Source organism: Hyperolius riggenbachi, chromosome 9, assembly GCF_040937935.1.
Source record: "Hyperolius riggenbachi isolate aHypRig1 chromosome 9, aHypRig1.pri, whole genome shotgun sequence".
Lineage (NCBI taxonomy): Eukaryota > Metazoa > Chordata > Amphibia > Anura > Hyperoliidae > Hyperolius > Hyperolius riggenbachi.
The window spans coordinates 25073824-25095939 of NC_090654.1; the positions used below are offsets into that span (position 1 = coordinate 25073824).

Sequence of the window (22116 nt, forward strand, 5' to 3'; positions counted from 1 at the left end):
AGCTAAGTCGAACATTCTATGACATCAGAGCACCAATAACAAGCAGCGTATGTAAGACAATATTTTATTTCAGGAAAGTCCTCCATATTCATATAAGATCTCATATGTTTTTTTATGGTATTGTAAAATAGTAATCCCACAGCATTTGCACAGATCTGTAACACAAGTTGGGTCTTATAAGTTCAACAGCTTCTCGTTGAGAGCGATCTGTGCCTGTGTGAGGTTGGCCAGATAAGTCACCATCAAGAGGTCCTATAGAAGGAATAAAGAGAAAAAAAATTATATAAAATCAATATTTTTTTAAAAACCAACCAAAAAGGTATTTGAGGAAAATTTGAACAGTAGACAATACGGTGATACAGTTGAATCCCTTTATAGTACTGCATTTTCACCTGAAGAACATTGCAAAAATCAAGCACCTCATCCCCCCAGAAGATCTGCCAACCTTAGTCCATGCATTCATCACATCCCGACTGGACTACTGTAATGCTCTCTACACTGGCCTTCCAAAAAAAGGTCTTGCACCGCCTACAACTGATACAGAATACAGCTGCCAGACTGCTAACCAACCAACCCCGTCACTGCCACATAACGCCAGTCCTGCACTCCCTTCACTGGCTACCTATAGAATGGAGGGTCCTATTCAAGATCGGCCTACTGACATTTAAATCCCTGAATAATCTAGGCCCTGGATACATTAAAGATATGTTGCAGCTGCATAGAAATCCCTGCATTCTCAGATCCACAGGTTCTAATAATCTAGTCATACCTAGAGTCCACTTGGAAACTTTTGGTCCCAGAGCCTTCTGTCATGCTGCCCCTACGTTTTGGAACTCCTTACCTCAACAGATCAGGACAGCTCCATCTGTGGACGTGTTTAAATCCAGACTGAAAACCCACCTGTTCTGTTTGGCATTTACAGAATTATAACTACTGAATCTGAGAGTCCTATGGGAGAAAAGCGCTATAGAAATGTTATTGTATAGGATCTTATATTTATTGGGCACTAGTCTACTTTAGGGTACCTCGCAGGAAACCTCATAGGGAGCAGCTGTCCAATCACAGCACCCTCTACAGCACAAACCATTGTGATTGGCTGAATTTCCCCATCAGGTTTCCCGCTGGGTCCCCTAAAGAAGACTAGCGCCAATTTTTGCTCCAAAGGATGTGCCAGGGGTTATTTTCAGGGGATGTCATATTTCTGTGGACGCTGTGTGTCCTCCTGTCCTCCCCACTGTGCCACCTCTTCCTCTGTTGGATCCATCTCGTGTGCCAGTGTCCTCCTTGATGATGGCTCACTTGCCGTCTTCGTGCACTGTCTGGATTATCTGCAATTTGCCCCAGAAAGTCCTCTGGTTTGGGGGTTACTGCGAATGCGTGTCCTATTGCCAGGAGCGCGCAGGTACAGAACGCCCCCGGCCACAGGAGTGCGAGGGGGGTGGAGGAGTACGTACGGCCAGACTGTGGACCTTGCATGGTGAATTGCAGACGATGCAGGCGGCACAGGATGACGGTGAGGGAGTGATCAGCCTGGAGGAAGCCCCAAGTATGTATAATTTTTTTCCTCCAGCCCATCTCCAGGTAGACTTTATTATTTTGCACAGCCACAAAGAAGTTTTATGGCCTCTGACTGGTACTCAGGAGAGGTTCCTGTGCACAGATTAAAGTGTACATGAGACGAAAGGAGGGGGGAATATACATACATACCAGGGGCTTCCTCCAGCCCCCTTCAGGAGTTTGCTCCTTCGCCTTCCTCCAGAGCCACTTTGGCCCTCCTCTGGCAGTCCAAAAGTAGAGGTCAGCCTCCATTGTCTGTCCCCTTAAATCTGTCAGTCGCGGCCTGGCCACGTGCACTCCGCCCATCACGCTCCCGTGGCTGGGAGTGTTCTGCGCCTGCAACGGGAGCGCGCACGGCTAGGCCACACATGCGCAGTACGCTGCAACTGACAGATCTACCTGGACGTCTATAGGAGAACCGTGGCTGCCCAGGAGGAAGAAAAGGGAATGAACAGCCTGAAGGGGGCTGGAGGAAGCCCCAGCGATGCATGCATATTTTTGGTTTATTAACCCTAACAAAAAAATTAAAATTGATGCAATATGTAGCCCTGTTTATCGTATCATGTGACATGTCAATAATGTCAATTCAGGTAACCTTTAACCTCTGACAAGGCCTCCAAGCAGGCCCGGGATACTCACATTAATATTGCTGTTCAGCATGGCCTCAAAGTCCTCCGGGGTGATTTTGGGTACTTGGTTCACCAGATCCATCAAAAAGCGTCCAACTGTATTGTCTGCGGAAATCTTACCAGACTGAAACAAAAAAAGAAATCAAATAAACACACAACACAGCAGAGGACAGGGAAGCACAAGAAACATCCTCCCAGCAACGGCGAGACATGTTCTCTAATAACAGCTTTCACCAGGCATTGCGTACGCTGTGAAAACAGGATCGCAAAGGAGGGGGAAAGTTGCATTGTGCGTTACATGCGCGATGCATACAGTGAAGCATGCAGTTCATGAAAAGCATGCTTTACTGGGAATGTAAATGCACACGCCGTCCAGTACCGCACAGCATGCCGCAAGCTATGCCACCATCACACTGATGGGAATGTACCATTACAACACAAGTTAGCAATGCAATTATATTTGTTAAAGGACACCTGAGGCGAAAATAAACTAATGAAACAATTGCATCTATCTTCCTTCTCCTAAAAATGACTTAAGATATTCCAGTTTTATTTTATGTTTAAATCAACTTAAGTTTTAACTGTTTTTTTGCTTTTGCTCAATGACACATTGAATGAAGTATGCCAGGGCTAAAATCTATGAACTATTGCCCTTTCATCTCTTTCCTGCTCTCAGAAGTCATTTACCGCTAGGAAAGTGTTTTATAGTTGGAATTTCTTATCAGTGAAGGTCACACTGTAGTCACTTCCTGCCCGAGTCAGCGGACCCAAACCAAACATTTTACATTTCGGACCCAAACCAAACATTTAATATAAAATATTTAGTTGCACCACTGACATACAAAGATAAATAAACACTCCTTCAAGCCTATGAGCATTTCAGCGCTTGTTTTTCACCCTTCTCTTTTCATAACTAGGGTTATACAGGTGGCAGTCATTACTTCTGAGCTTAGTAGGAGATTTTAGATCATGGGTGTGTTTATCAGCTACCCTCCCTCACAGGGGCGTCGTCTATGTGAAATCTCACACAAGCTGAGATCACCTCTCCTGTGACATCATCAGTAGCAGCCTGGGTTTTGTATCTCCTCCACCAGTCTGCCGGATTCTGTCCCGGCAATATGAAAGGAAGGGAGGGGTTCCTCTAATAAATATTTTATAATTTGTCATCATGCAGCTGAAAAAAGGCTGCTATTTATTATAATTTAGAAAATAGATTGTATTTCTGAAATCTTGTATTTTTAATGTGTTTCCACTTTGAGCCCCATACACACGCTCAACAGCCGTCTTTAAGGCTTTCACAAATTTTGTTGTGAAACAAGTTGAAACCCCTAAAAAAAAGTCTTTTGCTATTGTTCAAAGAGCTGATACGAAGTCAATCCAACTGCTGGATCGACTTCTTATCAGTATTATCAGTTGTTTGAACAATAGCAAAACACTTTTTTCGGTGCTTCAACTTGTTTCACAACAAAAGTTGTGAAAGCATAAAAGATCGCAGTTGAACGTGTGTATGGGGCTTTACATACCTGACACTTAACTCTTTCAGGCAGAGAAAGAAAAAAAAAAAAAGGAACACAGCATAGTTATTGGTGTGCTTGGCACTGTACATATTTGTAGATCTATAATTGGGTGTAGTGCCAAAAACACAGTCCTTTTTTATCAGGTGACCCACCTCACCCCTTTTAGTAACTGTTTCTTTAGAGAAACGACATTAAAGAGGAACTGTAACGAAAAAACGGCCCCTGGGGGGTACTCACCTCGGGTGGGGGAAGCCTCAGGATCCTAATGAGGCTTCCCACGCCGTCCTGCGTCCCTCGGGGGTCTCGCTGTAGCCCTCCGTACAGCGGTGACGTAATATTTACCTTTGCAGGCTCCTGCGCAGGCGCTCTGGCTGCTTTCGCTCCGAAGGAGGCGGAAATACCCGATCTCAGTCGGGTCCGCTCTACTGCGCAGGCGCAAGTCTCCGGCGCCTGCGCAGTAGAGCGGACCCGACTGAGATCGGGTATTTCCGCCTCCTTCGCAGCGAAAGCAGCCACAGCGCCCCCGCTGGAGCCTGCAAAGGTAAATATTGAATTGAACAGTCGGCACAGTCGCCGGCTGTTCGGAGGGCTGCAGCGAGACCTCCGTGGGACAGAGGACGGCGTGGGAAGCCTCATTAGGATCCTGAGGCTTCCCCCACCCGAGGTGAGTACCCCCCAGGGGATCTTTTTGTTGTTACAGAGTCTCTTTAAGAAAAGACTAAAGTGCAATCTTGTAGTACAAAAAAAAAAAAAAAAAAAAAAATATCTTTACAAAACTATTAACATGAAAAGAAAAAAAAATCTGAGAAAAGGGTCACAGGGTTTTCACAGAAAAAAGCCAAAAAAAAAAGCACAAAGGCATAGATGGCAGGTGTCCAAACCAACCAGACGCACACAAAACCCAGTGGCATCAAAGAGGCAGCTACTTCTGTCGGTTGAGCCTTACGGCCTGATGAAGGACATATACTAAAGCACGAAACGAACATGCGTCGTTGCCTCTAAATATACGCCTTAAAAAGGTCACAACCATTTTATCAAGCCAAGTAAAAGGTTCTAGTCAGTTGTCAATATCGGTTCTGATGTGCCGTTAATTGTGAAGACTGACCCTGTGAATTTGAAGATTTTTCTCCCTTTTTAAGGATTTCTCATATGTGTTAATAAAGTTTTCTAAAGATTTTATGTACTACAAGATTGCACTTTAGTCTTTTTTTTCCATAGAAGTCCTTTCTCTAAAGAAACAGTTGACACTGTACATACACATGTCTATATCATGTCACCTCGGGTATCCTTTAAGGTGTCCATACACTGTTCAGTTTTTGTTTGTTTGTTTTTCGACCAGAGAAATACTATCAATTTGCCACTTGATCAAATCAGGAAAATTGAACACGCCTATTATACATTTTTCAAAAAGTATCAAAGAATTGGATAGAAATATACATCCATTTTTTTTAAATCCAAATAAATACATTTTGGTACTTTTCCGTTAGCTGGGCACATCCACTAGGTGGCGATAAAACTCCACCAGATTTACTTCTTTCCCTACTATCCATGGCAGCCTGGAGATGGAATAGTAATTATCGCCACCTAGTGGATGCGCCTGGCTAACGGAAAAGTACCCAAGTTTTTTTCCCAACATTTCAATTTCTTATACAATCTATTGATTTTAATCAAAAACAGGAAAATCAATTTGATTGCATCATGAGGCGACCTTTAGTCTATCTCAATGTGCACCGCTATTTTCCCCACACTGGCATTCACAAAGGAGTTACTGTGAGAGACCATGCAGTCCTTGTGCAGTAAATACGTCATCAGGCTCCGCCCCTGAGCCAGCCTCTCACCAACACATCGTCAGAGTACTGCAGCACCATGTTCAGAGACTTCAGCAGGCTCCGCCCCTGAGCAACCGCTAGCTACCTGCTGGCCCCTAGAAGGTGGGACACTCACCAGCACATCCTCAGAGTACTGCAGCACCGTGTTCAGAGACTCCAGCAGGCGACCGGCAGCGGACCCTACTTGCTGAAGATCGCTGGTGAGACCCATGGAGCGGTTGGGATTAAAGCAGGTTTTTGTAATCAGGTCAACTGAAATGACACAGAAGAGCAATGAGTTTCTGTAATACAAACTTACTATTAAATCAAGAAAAAGAATCTAGTTTCCACAAAGATGTCATGAAAAGCAAGCATGGAACCAGCTACAGGGCTGTGGAGTCGGTACAAAAATCTTCCAACTCTGACTCAGACTCCGGGTACCCAAAATGGCTACGACTCTTTAGTCTAATACTTACCATGGCTGTGGATTTTGTACAAAAATCATCCGACTCCAACTCCTCAGTTTATAAAATCACCGACTCCGAGTGCCCAATATTACTCTGACTCCTCGAATCCGACTCCACAGCCCTGACCAGCTAAAGTGATTGCTCTGCAGCAGAATGGTCAGCGATATGCTAATGTTAACGGCTCGCATGCAGATTTAAAGCAGACCTGAACTCAGAAGTCCTCTCTGCTCTAAAAGATACACAACAGCACAATAACCTTTAAACAACATTTGTGACGGCTGATACAAATCCTGCAATAAATTTGCAGTAGGTCTACTTCCTGCTTTCATGGAAGCAGATATGTTAACAGCCTGTGCTTTCAAATAAGCTAATCTGCCATCTCTGCCATGGCAGTCATGTGACACGGGAGAGATCAAATTACAACTTGTGATTGGACACAAATGAGTGGGAATTAAACAGGCTAAACTCTCGAAATACATACAGGGTGCATTTCTCTATTTTCCTTCTGTCCTGTGCAAGAGTTCAGGTCCACTTTAACCACTTTACCGCCAGCTGTGTGGATATCTCCGTCCCTTTTTCCACCCTGTCAACACCAGGGATGGAGATATCCGGCGCTCCCGCAGCTGTCCGCGCTCCCTCGTGCGCACGTGCCTGCTCGCCCGGAGATCAATGAATGGGAAAAAACATTCCCGTTCATTATCTAAGCCCCCCCCCCCCCCCCCCCCCAAATGATCGGCTGCTTCTATGAGAAGCAGTGCGATCATTGTGGGGGGGGGGGGGGGGGAAGTTTCCCAGCCTCATAACACTTCCTGCAAGCGTACTTCCGGACGCTTGCAGGTCGCATAAACAAAAAGTTACTGTGGCCATCTTGTGGCCAAATAGTAAAACTACACCCTAAAGAATTTTTCATATACAAATACATTAGTTTTACACTAAAAATTAACTCATTACCTCCCACACACCCCAATTCATTACCTCCCACACACCCCAAAAAATACATAGTTACCTTAGGGACTGAACTTTTTAAATATTTATGTCAAGAGGGTATAACACTGTTACTTTATAAACTATGGGCTTGTAATTGGGGATGGACGCAAAACTGAAAAAAATGCACCTTTATTTCCAATTAAAATATTGGCGCCAAACATTGTGATAGGGACATAATTTAAACTGTTTTATAACCGGGACAAATGGGCAAATAAATTTCATGGGTTTTAATTACAGTAGCATGCATTATTTAAAAACTATAATGTCTGAAAACTGAAAAATAATTTATTTCCCCACATTTTTTTCCTATTTTTCCATTAAAACACATTTAGAATAAAATAATTCTTGGCATAATGTCCCACCTATAGAAAGCCTAATTGGTGGCAAAAAAAACAAGATATAGTTCATTTCATTGCGATAAGTAATGATAAAGTTATAGACGAATGAATGGAAGGAGCGCTGAAAGGTGAAAATTGCTCTGGTGTTCAAGGGGTAAAACCCCTCAGTGGTGAAGTGGTTAATGTAAAATTGTATACATCTTGGAACTAGGCCAATAAAAGACAGGAAATATTTGATTGGCCCAATTCTAACATATATACAAGTCCCAGCTGTTAGCATCGCATTCACTAACGCTAGTGGCTACTAGCTGCCTCTAAAGGTGAGTGCTCACTATTGTTTCCAAGAGGATTAAAGGTGACCGTACCTCACTCAATGTAGCCAGATTGACCATTGGATAGATCCCTCTCTGATAGAATATGATCAGAGAAGGGTCTATTTCCTGGCCTCTCACTAGCGATAAACACAAATTTCACATAATCGTAATTTCGCCTTGTATCTCTCCAGGACCAATTGGCGTCAAGTCCTGAAGCTGCAGTTTGTTAGGGACCGCGTGCGCGAGATCGTTCCCTGCCGGTTCACATAGCTCTGCTCCGTGATTAACCTGCTTGCCGCGATTGCGGCTAGCAGACTGTTACGAGCCGATGGGAAAGAATTCCCCACACTCACACTAGTGCGTTTTGCCAGCGATTTCAGCAAAACACTCAAGCACTAGCGCTTGTTAAAGCGCTAATGCAATAATACCCTATGGGCCCGTTCTCACTTGGGCAATTTGCGTAAATCGCCAAACACTAATGTGTAGCCTGCACCATTTTTAGGCGATTTCCCGGCGATAGCGTTTCAGTGCTATAGAAGTGCTAAACGCTCACAAAAAAAAAAGCCAAGTGAGAATGGCGTTTTTTTTCACGTTCAACGCGAAAAAAAATCGCCTGTGCAAAACGCTAGCAAAAGCGCTAGCGTTTCGCATTTAGCAAGTGTGCATGGGCCCTTAAGGACACTTAGGCTGCTTTCACAGTGGGACGTTGCAGGCGCACGGTAGTGCAGCCTGTAACGCAGCCCACCGCACAGTAATGAAAAATCAATGGGCTGTTCACAGTGCCCACGTTGCGTTACATAGTAACACAGGACGTCAGTTGAATGTGCTGTATGCCACGGCGTTATGCGCGGCTAAGCCGCGTTAGACTGTTTGCACATGCTCAGTAGTGTTGGAGAAGGAGGTCTCCCCCTCCTCGGCCAGGCACATGGCTAATTAATATTCACTGCACTCAGTGACGTGCAGGGTTTACTTCCTGGAGCGCCGCTCTGTGCGGCGATTGGCCGGCGGGACCACGTGATGCCGCATGCGTCCAAGAGTACGCATCACGGAAGCCAAAGTGAGCTGCACAACGCGGCTCACTCTGACGTCCACATCTAAGAGCACCAGGCGTTGCGTTAGGGGCACGTTATGCGACCATGGCGTGTAAGTAGCCTAAAAGGAGGAAACAATGATTTGTGTGCCGAGTTGCAGGGCTGTGCAGCACCCTGACCAAGCTGCACAGCCCTGTATTGTAAAAAAATAGCCTGGTTGTTAGGAGGGTTTAGCACTGCAGTCCTCAATTGGTTAATAGCAGAGCCCCCATACACAAGGGCATTACCAAAATTAATAATTGATATGTTGAGGAGAATAGTGAGGACAGGACCAATAAAAAAATAAAAATAAAAAAATTCTTTAACCATTTAACGGCAATGTATCGTATTAAAATGTCATGCTTTTGCCTGTTAATGGCAACATGACGTTTTAATACGACGCGCGGTCCCGCCGCCGCTCCGCACGTGTGCGCGCCGCTACCGCCGCCATTACCGTCGGGATCCCGTGCTGAGTGATTGGGGAAGAGCAATCGCACACTGCAGTGTTCTCCCCAGGTTCTTTTAGCCGGGTGCTCCACCCGGCTAGATTTGGTGACCACCCGCCTGTCATTGGCTCAACTCCTCACCACCTCCTATGCTGTAAGCAGAGTTGCCCTGCATTTTCATCTCTCCCCACCCAGCTGCTTTTTCATGCCACCCGGCTACTATTTCATGCCACCCGGCTGGAAAATAATTTTGGGGAGAACACTGCACTGCCTGGAGTGAATGGACGCGACCGCAAACAGCGGCCACGTCCATTCATAAAAACAGGAAGTTGTTACAGTTTAATAAAGTGTAAAAAAAAGTGATCACTTCCTACACGGGAGAGTTTTCACTAGTGCCATCTTGTGGCCAAAAAGTATATTACACACACAAAAACACACATACAAGTACATACACACTATTAATAAAATTACACTTCCAACCCTCCCCCCCCCCCCCAAAAAAAAAACCACTTGTAAATAAAAGTCAGCTTAAAATAAATAAATAGTTGCCTTAGGGACTCAGCTTTTCTATATTTTAAGGGGGAAAATTAATTTTAATTATATAGGGGCTTGTAATTATGACCAGAACAAAAAAAAAAAAAAAAAAAAAAAAAAAAACACCCACAAAAATAACACCTATATTTCAAAATAATATATTGTCGCCATACATTGTGATAGGGGCATAATTTAATAATAACGGTTTAATAATCGGGACAGCTGGGCAAATAAAATGTGTTTGTTTTAACCACACAAGAATGTTTAATTTTAAAACTATAATGGCTGAAGACTGAGAAATTATTTTTTTTTTCTATTTTTTTTTGTTTTTTTCCCATTAAAACGCATTTAGAATAAAACATTTTTTTAGCAAAATGTCCTACCCACAGAAAGCCTAATTGGTGGCGAAAAAAAACGAGGTATAGATAATTTTCTTGTGATTAGTAATAAAGTTATTAGGGAATAAAAGGGAGGAGCACTGACAAGTGAAAATTGCTCTGGTCCGTTAGAGAAAAAAAACCCTTGGGGGTGAACTGGTTAAAAAGACCCTTGTAATTTGAGAAAAATGGATTTTGAAAAAGGAAAAAGGTTTGTCATTTTTTTCAGACTTTTAAAACCATTCTTTTTTGCATCTTTAAAATCGATTTTTTTCAATTTTTCCCCACTATCCTCCTTAGTATAAATAGCAATTTTGGCGACAATAGCATGTATTGGGGGTTTAACCGCTAAAATGTGCAAGGAATTACGCAAAAATTATGTGAAATTATGAATGGACTATACAAAATCATCAGGGGGCAATATAATAGCTTGGCGGATGAGCTTTTTGTCCCTAGGCCTTCTCAAAGGACTAGAGGACATGATCTGCGCATGGAGGAAAAACGTTTTACCCATTTATTTAGGAAAGGGTTCTTTACAGTAAGAGTGATTAAGATGTGGAATGCATTGCCACAGGAAGTCGTTATGGCAAATTCTATATCTGCATTTAAAGGGGGCTTAGATGCTTTCCTTGCGTTGAAAGACATCCATGGCTACAATTAGGTAATGCCTAATGATGTTGATTCAGGGATTTTATCTCATTGCCATCTGGAGTCGGGAAGGAATTTTTTTCCCTTTTGGGGCTAATTGGACCATGCCTTGTAAGGGTTTTTCGCCTTCCTCTGGATCAACAGTGATATGTGAGGGAGCAGGCTGGTGTTGTACTTTGTTCTCTGGTTGAACTCGATTAACGTATGTCTTTTTTCAACCAAAATAACTATGTACCTATGTAAAAATCAACTGTATGTCCATATCGTAATTATGTATGGCCTTAATTGCAAAAATGTACCCAAAATTTCAAATACAATCATCACTACCACACTGCACACAGGGGGACATCGTTACCATAAAGCATCATCACTACCACACTGCACACACGGGGACATCGTTACCACCAAGCATCATCAAACCCTTGCGACCGAGATGTTCGGTTCTCTTCCAATTCGATAAAATGATTGAATCTGAAGGTCGATCACGCAGCAATATTAAACAATGTATGGGCAGCCTTACGCTGAACCCCATGCCGGTTTCTTACCTCCTATCCGCTCGGTGTCATAATAAATGTACTGTACAGTAAGCGGAGTGAACATAACCCCCATGGTTTTACCAGGAACTCCCATCGGTGTGCTACAGAAGGAAAAAAAAAAACAGCAAAATTAAAACAAAAACCATAAATAGACAGTGCTATTAATGAGTATTTTAACTACGGCCAAAAGCAGTAAAAAAAAACAAAAAAAAAAAAAAAACAGATGTGCTACCTTTATTAAATATAAAACTACTTAAAGTGAATGTTTACCAATTAAAAAATAAAAAAGTCAGATACTCACCTAAGGAGAGGGACAGCTCGGTCCTAATGAGCCTTCCCTCTCCTCTCCCGGTGCCCGGTCCCGCGCAGGATCCCCCGTGGCAGTATTCGACCAGTTTGGTCAAATACTGCCACTTCCGGAGCTTTCGGAAGCCTTCGGGAGCACTCGGGCTCTCAAAGACGGGCCGCTCCATACTACAAATGCGCGAGCGCCCTCTATGACGAACTCGCGCGTGCGTAGGATGGAGCGACCCGTCTTCGGAAGCCCGAGTGCTCCCGAAGACCTCCGAAGTCCCTGCGGCGGCGGACGCGAGCGGGGGAGCCAGCGCAGCACCGAGGGCACCAGGAGAGGAGAGGGAAGGCTCATTAGGACCGAGCCTCCCCTCTCCTTAGGTGAGTATCTGACTTTTTTTATTTTTTAATTGGTAATCACTGGCTTTAAAGTTTAACGGTCAGGCATATAAAAAAAAAAAAAAAAAAGAAAAAGAAAATCAATTCTTTAATTTTTATCTGGTAAACAAGTAATAGGGATGCTAACCAGGGAATCCAAAAGTTAGAGTCACGATTACTTTTCTTGTTGATAAATTATCATTCCCCAGTTTACCTGACTCTTATTTGGTACATTGCCACACAAAGGAAGTTGCAGGGCATGCTGGGTTGTCTAGGAGCAATTTTGCGATTTAAAAACTCTTGCTAATATAATGCTATGTGTGTGATCCCACTTGAGTGATGAGATTTTATAAAAATCCCCCATAGCATTGCATTAGCAAGAGCTTTTTCAAATCACCAGTGATTAGAAATCACTCCTAGTGGCTTTCTGGCCTAAGGGAGGAAATTATATCAGGATTGGCGTCAGACACAGGGATTCCAAAATGGCAAATGCCTGAAACGGGTGTGTGTGTGGTGTATGTCAAATTGCACAGCTAAAGGGTCAAAAGTCAGATCTTGAGGGGTTAAAACCATGGACCGTAAAATGGTTAAAAAGTGTACTACATCATATTATTGGCAAGTGAGAAGGATGCCTGCCTAGATTAAAGGACACCTGAAGAGAGAGGTATATGGAGGCTGCCATTTTTATTTCCTTTCAAGCAATGCCAGTTGCCAGGCCCTCCTGCTGATCCTCTGCCTTTAATACTATTAGCCAGAGACCCTGAACAAGCATGCCGCAGATCAGGTTTTTCTGAAATTGTCAAATCTGACAAGATTCGCTGCATGCTTGTTTCTGGTGTTCAGACACTACTGCAGCCAAATAGATCGGCAGGGCTGCCAGGAAACGGATATTGTTTCACAGTAAATAAATATGGCAGCCTCCATAGTCTTCTCACTACAGTTGTCCTTTAATGGCAGTGTGAACTGGCTCCCATGGGGTAGTGGGTAGATAAATATGTAGACCAGACACTAGCCTGCAGGCTAATCAATGGGTGAGGCATCAGGGACTGCTGTAGACACACCAATGACTACCGCCTCTGCCGAGAGACGTGGTAGTTACGCAAGGCCTCGGCCACATTTATTCTAGCGTGAAACCGTAACCAAGAATTGAACTTCATCCCAATCAGTAGCTGATACTCCCCTTTCCCATGAGAAATCTATTCCTTTTCTCAAATAGATCCTCAGGGGGCGCTGTATGGCTGATATTGTGGTGAAACCCCTCCCACAGTGTGATGTCAGGACCATGGTTCTGATATCACACTGTGGGAGCCCTGCTGCACTGTGCGAAATTACAGCCGTTTCCAACTGCCCAAAAAGCAAGCAGCATCTCCTTCCACTGACATCACCTGCCAGCAGTAAAAATGTCACCATGTGATAAATGGCAGAATGTAAATCAGGGAGAAGAAAGATTTTACAATGGGCAAACACTGACTAAATCTTTTATACATAAATATTGTAAAAATCAACTACTTTTGTATTACATTATTTTCACTGGAGTACCTCTTTAAGCGTCTGGACACAGGAGGAGATATTAGCCCCCCCCCCCCACACACACGTCGTAGCAGACCCCCTACCTGATGTAGGCTTTGATATTCATGCGGCCTCCCTGCAGGCTGGTATCCACGGTCAGGTGGATAGGATTGGTAGCCTCCCGGCTGTAATACTCATGGATGAGTACGGAATGTTCTGTGATGTCATTTCCTGTGGCATACCTGTAAGAGAAATAAAGAGAATTTCAAAATAGTCAGCATACCCTCAGATAGGAGCATTAGTGCCACACAACTGATGTCAGCTCGGAACAGTTTTCTAAGTGTAATAGGAAAAAAAAAAGTGACTTTTCCTGTTCCTCAAGCTTTTGTAAACTTGGGGAATTGGCATTAGTGCTGTTCTAATCCAGGTTTCCTTATTTGGAATAATACAGTGCACAGCAGTCAGGAATATTACAATCGGAGAGCGTCACAGTGTTGTGTTCCACGCACCGATACGCATGACTCCAATATTTCATCCTTACACTCCCGGGATCGCTGTCGGTGGGCATGCAGAGAGGGCGCAGGTGCGGGCTGAGAGGCACTGTACTTTTAGCGCCCAATATGCAACGGGCTAAATGACTAGTAAAGCATAATTTGTCTTTCTTAAAGAGGAATGGTTAGCCACAAAATCAAATTCCATTTACCCACTTACTCTGTGTTTATTATGCAGCCTGCAGCCTTACCCTGCACTGCAAGGACTTCAATCTATTCAGAAATGTTTCTGCTGTAATAAATTTTATCACAGTCAGCCCAGCTCTATTTGGTAAATTGCCAACGAAAAGGAAGCTTGTCATCTCCCCTCCTACCCCTCACTGATTGGCTGAGGGCAGTTCAGTGTGACACAAGACTGAAATCTGATCTATGCCTGTGCTCACATGTGTTTACAAAAGCAAGATATGCAGTTTCTAGGAGAAAAAAAAAAAAGTAAGGGAGGAAATGACATCAGGATTGGCTTCAATCAGAGGGAATTAAAGGAGAACTGTAGTGAGAGGAGGCTGCCATATTTATTTCCTTTTAAGCAATACCAGTTGCCTGGCAGCCCTCATAGTCTTTTTGGCTGAAGAAATGTCTGAATCACGCCAGAAACAAGCATGCAGCTAATCTTGTCATATCTGTCTAATTTGTCAGAAACACCTGATCTGCTGCATGCTTGTTCAGGGCCTATGGCTGAACGTATTAGAGGCAGAGGATTAGCTGATTAGCCAGGCAACTGGTAATTGCTTAAAAGGAAATAAATATGGCAGCCTCCATGTACCTCTCACTACAGTTCTCCTTTAAGATGGAAAGTGTCAGGAACAGTTTTTTCTTTATTTACTATATCAAATTCACTGAAGTCAAAAACATAGGCAGAATAATATATATGTTATAAGGAGTGATGTTGCCAAACACTTCTCAGCGAATAGCTATGGGCAGCCTGACCCCTGTACTACTTCCGTGCCGCAATGACCCGCAGTAGTACGCATGCCCTGGCCAAGCAGTGCGCATCCTTGATTGCACCCCTGTGGCCAGGCACTCTTCGTGATGTCACGCTCATGCGCAGTGCATGCCTGGCAACAGGCACGCAATCAAGGACACGCACTGCAGGCCCAGGACATGCGTACTACCAACTGTGCATGTTTTACGGGAAACCACAAGCATGCACAGGTGGGATAATTAATGCTTTAGCAGAGCTGATTAACTACCTCTGTGGATTTCCACAAAACATGCACTGTTGGTGGGCCTTGAAGACAGAGTTGGGGAACATTACTCTATATGACCCAGAGCTTTCCCTCTCAGATATCGGATTTAGGTTTTTAAAATCGCTTCAGATTTACTTTTAGGCTGGTTTCACAGTGGGACGTTAAAGTCCCACGTTACAGCAGCCAGTAACGCAGCCTAACTCACAGCACTGTAAAATCAATTGTGCTGTTCACAGTGCCCACGTTGCGTTACATAGTAACGCAGCACGTTTAAACAAAGTGCTGCATGCTGTACGTCATACTGGGCTAAGCAGTGTTAGACTGTTTGCACATGCTCAGTAATGTTGGAGGAGGAGGTCTCCCCTCCTCCTCCGAGGCCAGCCACGTGGCTAATTAATATTCACTGCACTGCAAAGACTCGTGGTGGGACTGTAATGTTGTCCGGATCATGAACGAATCGTTCATTTGATCCAGATCTTTTTTTGTGAGTCGAATCCTCCGGATCACCACAATGAAAGATTTGGTTCACAGTGGATGTCTGTCTGGAAGAAACAGGAACATACAGAATGTACAGTGCAGGGAAAGTTCTGTCCTGTAAGTCATTTCACCCAGTCTGCTTCCCTAGTAAAATGATTCAAATGATTAGGTTCAAAGATCCGAATCTTTTCAATGATCCAATTCAAATGATCCGAATCCTTAAAAAGATCCGAATCCTTAAAAAGATCCGGACTTCCCATCACTAACCTGGAGCGGCTGCTTTGAGAGCTGCATAACACAGCTCAATCTGACGTCCAACTTCAACACCACCATGCGTTGCGTTAGGGGCACGTTATGCGACCATAACGACATTGGTGTGTAAGTAGCCTTAGTGTCCCAGAGTTAAAATACATGAACTATTGACCTTTTTTCTATCTCTCCCCTGCTCTCTGAAGTTGTATTCTACCAGGAAAACTTTTATGGCTGTAATTTCAATTTCTCATCGGTGAGGTTTACTGTATCCCCCACAAGGTACCGACAAGACAAAAGCTATCACTTGCATGCATGAAAATTAACTCTTTCTGGCAGAACAAAAAAAACAAAACAAGTAAAACAGCCTGGTTATTAACCACATAAGGACCAGGGGATTTTTCCCTGCGCTGTGCTGCGTGGGCTCTTCAGCCCACAGCACAGATCGTGTTTGCTGCAGGGCGATCAGACTCCCCCCCCCCCCCCCCTTTTTTTCCCCACTTAGGGGGATGTCCTGCTGGGGGGAGTCTGATCGCCGCCGCCTGTTTGTGCCAGCGCTATTCTGACCTCCCTCCCCTTCTCTCTACGGGCGGTACAGGACAGCAATCTGTCCTGTATCGCCTCTAATAGGCTTCAGCCTATCAGATGCCGGCGATCCCCGGCCAATCAGAGGCCGGGGATCGCCGATCTCCTTTACGGTGCTACTGCGACAGCAGCGCCGTACGCGGCAAACATCTGGGATTTCTTCTTCTTGTGTTTACAATTAACCTGCGAGCCACGATCAGAGGCTCGCAGGCTGTTCACGGAGACACCCCCGTGAACTGACATGGAACGGCCGCGCCATGGAAACCCATTTTTTTTGTTTTGTTTGTTTTTTATTGAAAACTGAAATATTGCCAAGTTCTCTTACCAGCCCATGATCTGCTCTGTGTTGGAGACCTTCTTGTGAAGTTCGTACATATTTTTGGCAAACTCCATGTCCACGGCGACCTCATCCTCAGACTCGTTGTGTGGGACGGAGAAGCAGTTTGTGATTTCCACGGAGTGTTTGTCTGTTGTTCCTGCAATAATAAAATGAAGCACAAGTCAAATATCCGTTCAACATGGTCACAGTGTGAAAGCTCAGTACAGAGCATAGGTTTACCTACACCAAGTGCAGCAGGGCTCAGGACATCCTGTATGCCTAGGCAGAGGGACAGGAAGTCCTCCCTAACAGGAGCACAGACAACAGGAAAAATCTGAAGGACGTTCTAGCCTTTCCCCACTCAGAATAAAATAAAAATGTAGCCGAATCCAGGTACCAAAAATTGCTTTGACTACTCGACTTCTACTCCACAGCCCTTGCATGGCTTTGGAGTGGGTACAAAAATCATCCGACTCCAACTTCTGTTTATGAAACCACTGACTCCAAATACAGGTACCCAAAAATTGCTCCGACTCCACAGCCCTGGTACAATCTCAACACCCCAGACAATGCTGAAACTCTGTCCTTCTGCCGGGTCTGCAAGGGACCACCATACAAGCAGCACGGGGGCAAATATTACAGAGGGGGGCACATCTGGGAGCTAGTCTAGTTGAGGGAACCCAGTCAGAAACCTCATAGACCAACAGCCACTTGCTGCTGGCAGCGATTAGGTTAGGAGCACTAATCTATTAGTAACGGGACCTATAGGGAAACACTATCGACACCACAATTAAGTAAAGTTGCGCAAGGGGTAGCAGAAACGAACACCGTGGCCCAAAGCTGAGCAGCCAAAGGCCATGGGAAAAGGTCCTGGTGTGCATTTTTTTTTAGAGTTTGCATTTCCCTCCAAGTACCCCTAATCCTTACAAATTAGTGGACACGACCAAAGTACAGCAAGCAAAGAGTGGATGTGGGTCTATGAGGTTTCCTGCTGTGTCCCCTCAGCTAGACTAGACACTGCAGATGTACAGAATCCTCATACACATAGAAACGGGGGCTGATCTAAGATATATCAGATTGGGGGGCACATCTATACAGGACCTCCATACACACAGCACAGGGGCAGATATTACAGAAGCAGGGGAACATCTGTATAGCCTCCTCATACACAAGGGGGCAGATGCACACGTCCGATTTACAAATCCGGAATCCAAAATCGGATTAGATAAAAAAAAAAAAAAAATCAGAATCGCATGTAGTGTGCAAGAGGCCTTACAGAGGAGCGCAAAGCATCTGTACAGGATCCTCATATACTGTACACAGAACCAGTGCTGTGGAGTCAGCATCTAGGAGTCGCAACAATTTTTGTGTACCTGGAGACGGTGGTTTCATAAACTGAGTCGGATGATTTTTGTACCAACTCCATAGCCCTGGTAAGTATAAGGCCCAGTTCACACTGCACGGGTTTCCAGCTGCGTTTTGGAAACGCGTGCAGGTGGCCAACACGCACGACATCAGACAGTGCATAGAGTGCACTGTCTGATGTTTACACTGCATGCGTTCCGGACCTGTGTGGTCCGGGAACGCATGCTGCACGCATTTTTTGTAAAAACGCGTGGCTGTCCCATTCACTTTTCAGTGATGGGATAAGCCGCGCAACACACACAAACGCGGATGGCGTGCGTTTGCATGCATTGAGTTTCGCACGCATGGCCATCCACGTTCGTGATGTGAACTTAGACTTAGGCTAGGTCCACATTTGTCCGCTGCAGATCAGATCCTTTTAAAACGGATTCGTTTTTGTAAAATTCTCTCCATTTTGAGAGAAAAATTGCTTTTTTGCAGGGACGTTTCCAGTCCGTGGGAACATCCCCAGCCCTGGCCGCCAGAAGGGAGTTAGTGGGGGCAGCAGCGGAGAGGGGGGGGGAAACGACCCCTCTCTCTGCCGCTATCCCCGCCACCCCCCTACCTGCCTGCTACCCCCTCCAGCATGGTGGCCCACCTCCCCTGGAACACAGAAAACGGATCTGTTCCTGTGTCAAAAGATGCCGGTGTAGAGGGGGGATCCATTCTGCCATTACTTTTCACTACCCCTCCGTGTATCCGGGGTCCATGAAAGTGTTGCAAATCCGGACCCTCCGTTCAGGTTTTCAAAACGGATCCCCCTGATCGCAGACAGATCCGTTTTTTTGTTTTTGTTAAGTGAAGGCGGCTGCTATTTTTACCATTGGTATCTGTGGCTCCGGTTTTGATGCGGGGTAAAAACCGGAGCCACGGATACATTTTTAAGAACAAGTGTGAACCTACTCTAAGGAGTCGGAGGTTTCATAAACTGAGGAGTCGGGATATTTTTGTACCGACTCCACAGACCTGGGGCAGATATACAGTAGGTAGGTTTACAGTTGTGCCATACTCCTTCCATTTCTGAATGATCACTTGAACAGTGCTCCGTGGGATGTTCAAGACTTTGGAAATCTTTTTGTAGCCTAAGCCTGCTTTAAATTTCTCAATAACTTGATCCCTGATCTGTCTGGTATGTTCTTTGGACTTCACGGTGTTGTTGCTCCCAATATTCTCTTAGACAACCTCTGAGGCCGTCACAGAGCAGCTGTATTTGTACTGACATTAGATTACACACAAGTGCACTCTATTTAGTCATTAGCACTCATCAGGCAATGTCTATAGGCAACTGACTGCACTCAGATCAAAGGGGGCCGAATAATTACGCACACCGCACTTTGCAGTTATTTGTAAAAAAATGTTTGGAATCATGTATGATTTTCGATCCACTCCTCACGTGTACACCACTTTGTATTGGTCTTTCACGTGGAATTCCAATAAAATTGATGCATGTTTGTGGCAGTAATATGACAAAATGTAGAAAACGTCAAGGGGGCCGAATACTTTTGCAACCCACTGTATATATGCTCTATGTATGCTGTACGGGGCACATCAGTACAGGACCCCGTACATACAGCACAGGGGCCAGATATTATAGAAAAGGGGAGGGGAGACATCTGTATAGCATCCTCATACACAACAAGGGGGCTGATATTACATCTGTACAGTACCCCCATATACACAGCATGAGGAGGGAAGCAGATATTATAGATGGACTAGATCACAGCACAGGGGACAGAGGGGGCACATCTATACAGGAACCCCATATACATAGCACTGGGGGGGGGGGGGGAAGACAGAGGGACTAGATCACAGCACAGGGGGGAGATATCACAGTGGGGGCACATCTAAAGCAGAAAAGCGCACACGGAGCAAGGAAGAAAACATCTATCTATAGCAGATGCTAGCACAGGGGCCAGATGTCACAGTGGGGATATGTCTGTAGCAGATGATAGTACAGGGGGCAGATGTTACATGGGATATGTCTATAGCAGATGATAGCACAGGGGACAGAGGCGCCCATACATCAGGCGACTTGGCACCCGATTGACCATCCAATTCAATTATTATAATTGAATTGGATGAAAATGGTTGTCGCCAAGTGCACGCCCAACCAAGTTCAGGACAGAAATTAGTCGCTTTGTCTATCGCGCATGCTGTAAGATGTCGGGCCGAAGTTGCTTGGGTGGGTGTGTGGCAGTAGGGCAGCGATTTCCGAGCGAGCGACAACACAACGAAACCCCCACAGCAATGTATAAACGTGCCCCCCTGTGCATTTATACATTACCTGTCCTGTTGCAGCCTCCACGCGGTGTCCCATAAACTCTGGGCGGCTATCCATACACGCTACTGACGCTAGATGCCAGTACCGCAAACGGAAAACCGCCCAGGACACTGCAACAGGGCTGATAACATAAATATGGGGGGGGGCATTAATACTTTGGGGTCAGCGGCGGTGCGGACGCAGCAGGCTCAGGCTATTCCCTGAAGATTTCATGCTGAAATCGGACAGGAATCGGCCTGTAGTGTATGGGCAGAATTGACAAGAGACAAATTGATCTCTAATCAGATTCAATTAGCGATACATTTGTCTCTTTGCCAAATCTGCCCATCATCTATGGGTACCTTTACAGTGGGGACACGTCTATCCATAGCAGTTAATAGGACAGGGAGCAGATGTCACAGTGGGGACATGTCTATTGCAGATAAGAGCACAGGGAGCACGTCTATCTATAGCAGATGATAGCACAGGGGCGGCAGATCTGAGATGTTACAGATGGAACACATCTATCTATCTATAGCAGATGATAGCAGAGGGGGGCAGATGTTATGTATCCATGGCAGATAATAGCACAGGGGTGCAGAACACATCTATAGCAGATGATAGCACAGGGGGCAGATGTCACAGTGGGGACACATCTATCTATAGCAGATGATAGCACAGGGTGCAGATGACAGCACAGGGGGCAGATGTCACAGAGGGGACACATCTTTCTATAGCAGATGATAGCAGAGGGGGCAGATGTCACAGTGGGGGCACATCTATCTATAGCAGATGATAGCACAGGGTGCAGATGACAGCACAGGGGGGGGAGATGTTATGTATCCATAGCTGATGATAGCACAAGGGGCAGATGTTGTTATCTATCCATAGCAGATAATAGCACAGGGGGGCAGAACACATCTATAGCAGATGATAGCACAGGGGGCAGATGTCACAGAGGGGACACATCTTTCTATAGCAGATGATAGCAGAGGGGGCAGATGTCACAGTGGGGGCACATCTATCTATAGCAGATGATAGCACAGGGTGCAGATGACAGCACAGGGTGGCAGATGTTATGTATCCATAGCTGATGATAGCACAGGGTGCAGATGATAGCACAAGGGGCAGATGTTATCTATCCATAGCAGATAATAGCACAGGGGGGCAGAACACATCTATAGCAGATGATAGCACAAGGGGCAGATGTTGTTATCTATCCATAGCAGATAATAGCACAGGGGGGCAGAACACATCTATAGCAGATGATAGCACAGGGGGAGGGGGGGGGGGCAGAACACATAAATAGCAGATGATAGCACAGGGGGGCAGATGTTACACATCTATCCATAGCAGGTGATAGGACAGGGAGCAGCCTCCAGGCAGCACATGTCCCCAGCAGATGATGCAGCTCCTCACCCAGCAGAGTCCCGATCACCCGTCCCGCCCCCTCGTTCCTCCTCTCGAAGCTGTCCACTATGGAGGCCAGCACCACCGGGTGCACCTTCACCACCGGCCCGTTCAATACCACCGGAGCCCCGGCTGTCACGCTGGGAGCCGCCATGTTTTCCTGCCGGAGAAAGAGAGGAGGAGGGGGAGGAGCGAAGCCAGGCAACGTGACTATATCCGCTTCCGCATTGGAGGATGCGAGAGAGGGCGGGGCGAGGGGTGGAGCCTG

At 45.4% G+C, this 22116-nt stretch overlaps 1 protein-coding gene across 1 annotated transcript; it reads right to left on the reverse strand.

Annotated features, from left to right (window-relative positions):
- Window positions 1-50: 50 nt before the first annotated feature.
- EIF3F (eukaryotic translation initiation factor 3 subunit F) lies at window positions 51-22038 on the reverse strand. Its single transcript, XM_068252166.1, has 7 exons — window positions 21858-22038; window positions 16781-16931; window positions 13511-13648; window positions 11238-11329; window positions 5648-5784; window positions 2197-2310; window positions 51-252 (listed from the first exon to the last, which is right to left on the reverse strand). The coding sequence occupies exons 1-7, from the start codon at window positions 22000-22002 to the stop codon at window positions 175-177; spliced, it is 855 nt and encodes a 284-aa protein (XP_068108267.1). The 5' UTR covers window positions 22003-22038; the 3' UTR covers window positions 51-174.
- Window positions 22039-22116: the final 78 nt, after the last annotated feature.

Bases quoted from the DNA above. Each gene is read 5' to 3' on its own strand.
- EIF3F (XM_068252166.1), bottom strand. From the start codon at position 22,002: ATGGCGGCTCCCAGCGTGACAGCCGGGGCTCCGGTGGTATTGAACGGG. The intron at 11,330-13,510 runs GTAGGGGGTCTG...TTCCTTCTGTAG, and splicing joins AATATCAAAGCCTACATCAG to CACACCGATGGGAGTTCCTG. The intron at 5,785-11,237 runs GTAAGAAACCGG...GTGTCATTTCAG, and splicing joins TGACACCGAGCGGATAGGAG to TTGACCTGATTACAAAAACC.